We start from the raw sequence: 6,569 nt of genomic DNA, 5'->3' as shown, positions 1-6,569 counted from the left end.
GGGCTTAATGTTGTGTCGCTTCGCCTTTTTTTTTTCTTCTGGAAAGCTATGGAGAGTAAAATGTGTGTAGTCTAAGTGTGCGTGTGTGAGTGAGAGAATGTGTGTGTGTGTCTGAGTGTGTGTGTGTGTGTGTGTGTGGCGGTTATTGTGATTTTTTTTTTTCACACCGTGTCAAACTTGAACGCAGGAGGAAAAAGCTTGGGCTCGACAAGGTAACATATCTCTTTCTTTTCTCACGTCATGATAAAGCTTTGTTATTCCTGTAACGTTTCTGTCAAGCTTAAACATATTTACATGTTATTTAAAGTTAAATACATCCAACGTAAAAAAAGAGAAAAAAGAAATACTTTTATAATGCTTCCATTAATACATTTAGTCAGTTACATTCAGGCACTCTTCCAAAAGTCCCATTTGGTGACTTTCCTCTTCTTCACGTCAAAGTACAGTCTGACATAATGTTAGTGCCTGCTGCCCATTCTCTCAGTCTGCTGTCATATCAATAACAGCATTACTTTTGATTTACAGAAGCTGAAGGTTAAAGAGAAAAAATCTAACATATTTAACATTTTAATGTGCTGCATGCATACATTTAAACAGAGTAGCAGTGAATTTCATGTATTCTGTATTTTAGTGTTTGGGCTCTTACAAGCTTGTTATTTAAAGGCATGTGTAGATTTGTGTCAGCGTGAGTGGAAATGGCTGGTGTGTTTGTGTATGTGTGTGTGTGTGTGTGTTAAATATAAAGAGGTGTGTAGTTAAGACCTCATGTAATTACTCCAAGGTGATCACAAGTAGAAACAGAAGTCCCCCCCCCCCTTTTTTTTTCAATGACTCATTTTTGCACATGCCTTAAAATGAATTAACATGTTATCTTAAAAAGGAGATAAGTGTAAAATAACATTACACCTGTCTTATCTCTCTCTCTCTCTCTCTCTCTCTCTCTCTCTCTCTCTCTCTCTCTCTCTCTCTCGCTCTCTTTCTCTCTCTCTCTCTCTCTTGCTTGTGTGCCCAGGAGCTGCTGAGGGCCCACATCAGTATGGTGAACAGCCAAGCGTCAGGCGTACCGCCGGCCCCCAGGTCGTGCGCAGGATGCGGGGGGAAGATCGCGGACCGCTTCCTGCTCTTCTCCATGGAGCGTTACTGGCACACTCGCTGCCTCAAGTGCTCTTGCTGCCAGGCCCAGCTGGGGGACATCGGTACCACCTGCTACAGCAAAGGGGGCATGATTCTGTGTCGGAGCGACTACATCAGGTGAGGGTTACTGCGTTTGGAGAGGAAGGAGAAAGAGGAGGATGGAGGAGAGGAAGCGGCCGCTTTTAGATTTTTTTTTTTGGAAGCTGTACAGACTGAGCAATCTGTGTTGTTGTGTTTGCAGACTGTTCGGGCACAGCGGGGCGTGCAGCGCCTGCGGCCAGTCGATCCCAGCCAACGAAATGGTGATGAGGGCGCAGGGAAATGTTTACCACCTCAAGGTAAATCCCCAGATCTCACATCAGTGCGCTTGATCTCCCACTGCTTGTTTGACAGAAACTTCTGGGATTTGGTGGAGAGAGACAAGTCAGACAGGAAGACATGTCCCCACAGTATCAGGAGAGAGAGGAAATGCCCTTTTTGTTCCAGCCTCAAACACATATCCTCACTTTTTAACTGTATTTGAGACATCTTTTTAAGAGCTTTAATTGTGTTTTTTTTTAAAATAGAAAACAGAGGTTCATTCTAAGCTGATATATCTACTCTATATCAACCTGCTTTAGTGATTAACTCCACTTTCATGTCTGACCCATAGTTCCATTGTGCTCCTCCCTGCAGTGTTTCAGCTGTGCCACCTGTAGAAACAGACTGATGCCTGGCGATCGCTTCCATTACATCAACGGTACAATTTTCTGCGAGCACGACAGACCCGGCGCTGCCTTGCTCAACAGCCACCTGCCCCCACTTCAGAGCAGCAACGTGCTGACAGACCAGAAGGTAAATAAATAAAGGCGTTACTGACATGTCACTAGTTTTCAAAGCAGAGTGTACATTCTCCTTACACAAGCAGCATTATGCTTTAATGCTAATGATAAAATGTTGACTGCTGGCAGCTGCTATCATAGCAGGGCATGCTTTTAGAATAAGAAGGGAAAAATATGCAGCAGAGAGGTTAAAAACATGAGTGAGGTGCGATGTAATGTGTAAGCTGAAACATTGGAGAAAGAAAATGGAGTTAATATAATAAACAGCAGTGGTGGAATATAACAATGGCTTTTGGGTTACCCTATTTAGGACTTAAAAATAAGGATTTAATAAAAAGTTTATAACACATTATAATGTAGTTGTAATCATATTTAAAAACATTGGATACATTCATGTATGTACAATATTTGTCAGCAATTCTAACTTCTCCTATCAGGACACAGTTTATATTATTACAACTGTATTTTATTCTATCTATTGTTATCATCGGTTGATTATAACTACATTATTGTGTTAACATGTTGGTAACTATATTATCAGTACATTCACTCAAGTACTCCACTTGATATTGTACCTTTACTCCATTACATTTATCTGAATGCTTAGTCACAAATTATTATTATTGTACACATGATCTTTTTCATACACACATATATCATCAGATTGCATAATATGTTTCACATCAAACTGCTCGACAAGATGTAAAATAGTTTAATACCATAAAGCACCATTAAAATGCTGCTTACGTGTTCATGCATTAGTAATAATAATAAGTAATCATTAGAATATATAAGAACATAACAGTGCTGCAAACATAGCGTGGCATTTGGGTTATATTGTATTTAGTTTTTAGATGAATTATCCCACATATGGATGTTATACTATAGATAATATTTTATTTGTGTATGTTATAGGTTAGGAAACAGAAACATGACTGTATCTAGATAAAAACATGAACCATGTCCCTCTCTCGTGTCCTCTCTGCAGGTATGCTGAGGAGCAGAAACGCCTCGCCTCACCTCTCCCAATCTTTGTTTCTTCTTCTTCTCCTCTTGCTACTATCGCCGTTGTTGTGGATTCTCATCGCTGCCCCGCCCCCCTCCTCGGAGAGGATGCCGTTTCTCACAGAGATCTGGTCTCCTGTCACCATATCACACACTCTATACAGCGCGTAAAGAGTTTATGTTGTGTTCAATGTTTTAAAGTGGTCCGTACATCATGCAGAGACTTCCAGAATGTGTGGAAAAAGGCTCCTTCATGGACTAAGAGAAAGCTGGAGGACAATAACGATGATGATGATGATGATGGTGATGATGATGAAAGCTTACGCCATCAACCAGAAGAAGGAACAAAAGATGCTCGAATGAACATTTGATGGACTGCAGTGAAGATGAACTCAGAGCTTTGCATTCTGTCCCCTGAGCGTCAGTGTTTTTAAAGAACTCTTCATCTCTCTCTCTCTTGTATATGTTAAACTGAGATTTTACACACTGGGGGGGATTGAATATAAAATTGATAGGTGATAGGTGATAGGTGCAAGAATCCATGTGGGTGGGTCTGTGAAAATGTTCAGTTGTAGGGGGAAAAAAACACTGCTTGTCAGAAGTGAGACTCGAACCTGCACCGGAAACTTTTCCTTTTTTTTTAAAGCACTCAAGGAAAAATCTTAAATGTGGCTGATAGCTGTGATTTCTGCACACAAAGAAGAACTGAAACGATCCAGTTGAAGGTCTTGTTGTTTTTTTCTTCTGTAGAGTTTTATTTCTTTTATCAGATGCCTGTTCAATGTGTGGAGTTTAAAAAAAAAACTAAAATCCTATTAAAACGATTTTCCTCTAACATGTCACCAAGCTGAGCTGAGGTCATTTCCAAGCCCCCCCTTGAAAGCGGCATTAGAGTGGCATTGTGTTGCATGGTACCTAGCAATGGTGGATGTGGCTGTCTCCCCCCCCCCCCCCCCTCTCTCTCTCTCTTTAGCCCTGTATGGTGAAAACATGCCTGATTACCCTGAGGAATGGAATTAGGGGGCTTGAGCTCTGACCATTTACAGAAGCAATTAAACATGAGCCCTGTATCTGTTCTGCTGGAGCTCCTGGGAGGCTGAACTTGAGGCACATCCCGTGGCTGACTGGCTCGGTGGCTGGCTGCCTGCAGCCTGCCTCTAATAAAGCCTAATCTGAAAGCAGGCTAATTAAAGGGGAGTGGCCCCCTCTATATCCAGGGCATTTGAAACAATCTGATGTATTTACTGTTTACCATGTTCCAATTAAAGCTCCCACACAGCCTAGTTTGTTTCCCATCATGACTCTTTGTTCTCCGCCGCTCTCTGCATGGCTTCTGATTTTTTTTTTTCCAAGCCGTGTCTTAATTTGCTGTAACTCGCCCTTTAAAAAAAAAAGCTATGTAAAAACTTTAAGTCTCAGCATTCCATGGTAGGTTTTTCAGTGTGATAGCGGCGCCGAGTACGCGGCGTGCAGGAAGCAGAAGATAGCATCTGCTCTACTTTCACACCTTGCCTGGGAGCATGGCAGCCATCAAACTTGCACCTTAATGCGCTTAGCTATTTCAAAACGTCCCACTTGTCATGGTAGGTGCTGATACTGCATCAATTATTTATTCCACGTCTGATCAAGAAGCGTCACGCAAATTCATTAACGTATGCAAATGATCACAATTACAATTATCTTTGTATCGGGATGGTGAAGAAATAAAACCTCGGCACATTCCTGAGTCCCACCGCACCACAAGTTACACTTTGCATTCAAACTAATCAAGCCTCATCTGCCTTTTCCTAATTAGCCAGAACGTTTTCAGATGCCAATTAGCAGGTCTCATGAAAAGGCTCTTTGCCATGAGGCGTTGTCTTTTATCAGAGCTTCTGCAGGTGTGTGGCTCACCATGTAGCCTGTGTCATAGGAAAGTGTTTATTCCTGCTAATTAATCATATTAACACATGCAGATGAGTGTAATTGCCTGAGCTCCTCCACCTCACACTGTGTGAAGACACAAGATGATGCCAGGATATTTTTACATGCTCATGATGAAGAGGAAGAGGCCTGGCAAAGCCTTCTTCTTGCCCAGACACTCCTGTGATATAGATCCAAGATGGCTGCCTTGCTTTAGCCCAGTTTCTTTCTGATGCTGATCTGTCAACCAGCAGCTCTTTCTAACAACCAGACTTCTCTCTCTCTCTCTCTCTCTCTCTCTCTCTCTCTCTCTCTCTCTCTCTCTCTCTCTCTCTGTGTGTGTGTGTGTGTGTGTGTGTGGGTGTGGAGGCCAGACTGAGTGTTTGGAATTGGACAATGTGCTGGCATTAGTGCACACATCTCTGTGACAGTCCAGTCTTGTTTTGTCCTGCCAAATGTTAAGCAGTGTCTAAACCGCAGGGTTAGTTCTTTCTTTGGTTCACAACTGTTCTTTTGCCATTTAGTTTTTTACTTTAACTAACTCTCTCTCTCTCGAGAGAGAGAGAGAGTAGGTGTCAGCTACTTGTGCTAATGCTATGCTAATAGTTCATGAATGCTTACATTAAACACCAAAGTAGTTAATCTTCTTTTAGCCCTTATTTTTTCCTGTATGTTTTGGTGATACAAGATGAATAAATTAGAGCACATAGGGAAGTATTTTTATAGTTAGAAGCAGCAACATTTCTTACGAATATTACTTTGATGAGGGTGAGTGGCAAAGGTTAGGCTATATGGCGCCTGATTATTTGATGGTAGATTCTGAATAGTGTGCAGCTTACACACTGTAAAAATCTCAGCTAGAGATGGTGAGTCCAACACTTTTTACTTTAACTTAGACTCTTTGATTCTTTTGAGCTGTATTCCCTCAAGAGTAGCTGTTAGGTGCTGTTAGTGCAGCCGAATCTTAGCTTGTGCTAATGCTAAACTAATAGTTCAATACTTAAATGAAAGTGTACTCAAGTAGTTATTCTTCTTTCAGAATTATGAAGCATCTCTCTGCTTCTAGCCTTTCCAAATTCTACATGTTATAATTTTTTTCCATCATGGAAGAACAGCAACATTTCTTAGTCATATCACTTTGATGAGATCGAGTGGCAAAGGTCAGACTATATGGCGCCTAATCATTTCATGGTAGATGCTGCATGGTGTGCAGTCTAGAGATATGAAAGTGAAAAAAAATCTCAGCTAGAGATGGTTTGCTGAATAAAACACTGAGGGGTAAACAAGAAGAAGTATGTAAAGTTCAGTGTAGGTTAAATTGTAGGTTCCAACAAATTACTATGATTGCTACAGTTAAGTGAGGAACAATCCTTTAAGTGCCATTTGACACAACAGATTTCACCCTTATAAATTACAGAGCAGTATGTGCAGTGTTCATGAGTTCAATTGATTCATATGTTTCATTGCTCTGATGCTTATCATTACTCATGCTCTATACATTACAACAAACTAGAAACATGAAATACATTATTTCCTGTGTGAGGATTTTCCCAGAAACGTATACTGTGAAGATAGAACAGAATTTGCACATCCACTGACGATAAAAAATATAAAACTCCCTGTAAGATCCAACTGTTCTAGCACAGTATTTAAATAGGTTAAAGATGTTAATGATTATACATCACTGGAAAAACCCAGCCTGATGAG

General features: G+C 40.9%; 1 protein-coding gene across 1 annotated transcript; it reads left to right on the top strand.

The window, feature by feature from the left end:
- Positions 1–3,841, top strand: si:dkey-90l8.3 (LIM domain transcription factor LMO4-B). The gene is made up of 5 exons (XM_053325820.1): positions 1–212; positions 1,013–1,251; positions 1,376–1,472; positions 1,810–1,968; positions 2,944–3,841. Exons 2-5 carry the CDS (start codon positions 1,037–1,039, stop codon positions 2,950–2,952), a joined length of 480 nt encoding a protein of 159 aa, XP_053181795.1. The 5' UTR covers positions 1–212; positions 1,013–1,036; the 3' UTR covers positions 2,953–3,841.
- The last annotated feature ends 2,728 nt before the right edge of the window (positions 3,842–6,569 follow it).

The sequence above is a fragment of the Scomber japonicus genome, chromosome 9, assembly GCF_027409825.1.
Source record: "Scomber japonicus isolate fScoJap1 chromosome 9, fScoJap1.pri, whole genome shotgun sequence".
Lineage (NCBI taxonomy): Eukaryota > Metazoa > Chordata > Actinopteri > Scombriformes > Scombridae > Scomber > Scomber japonicus.
This window is presented reverse-complemented; position numbering and strand designations above follow the sequence as displayed.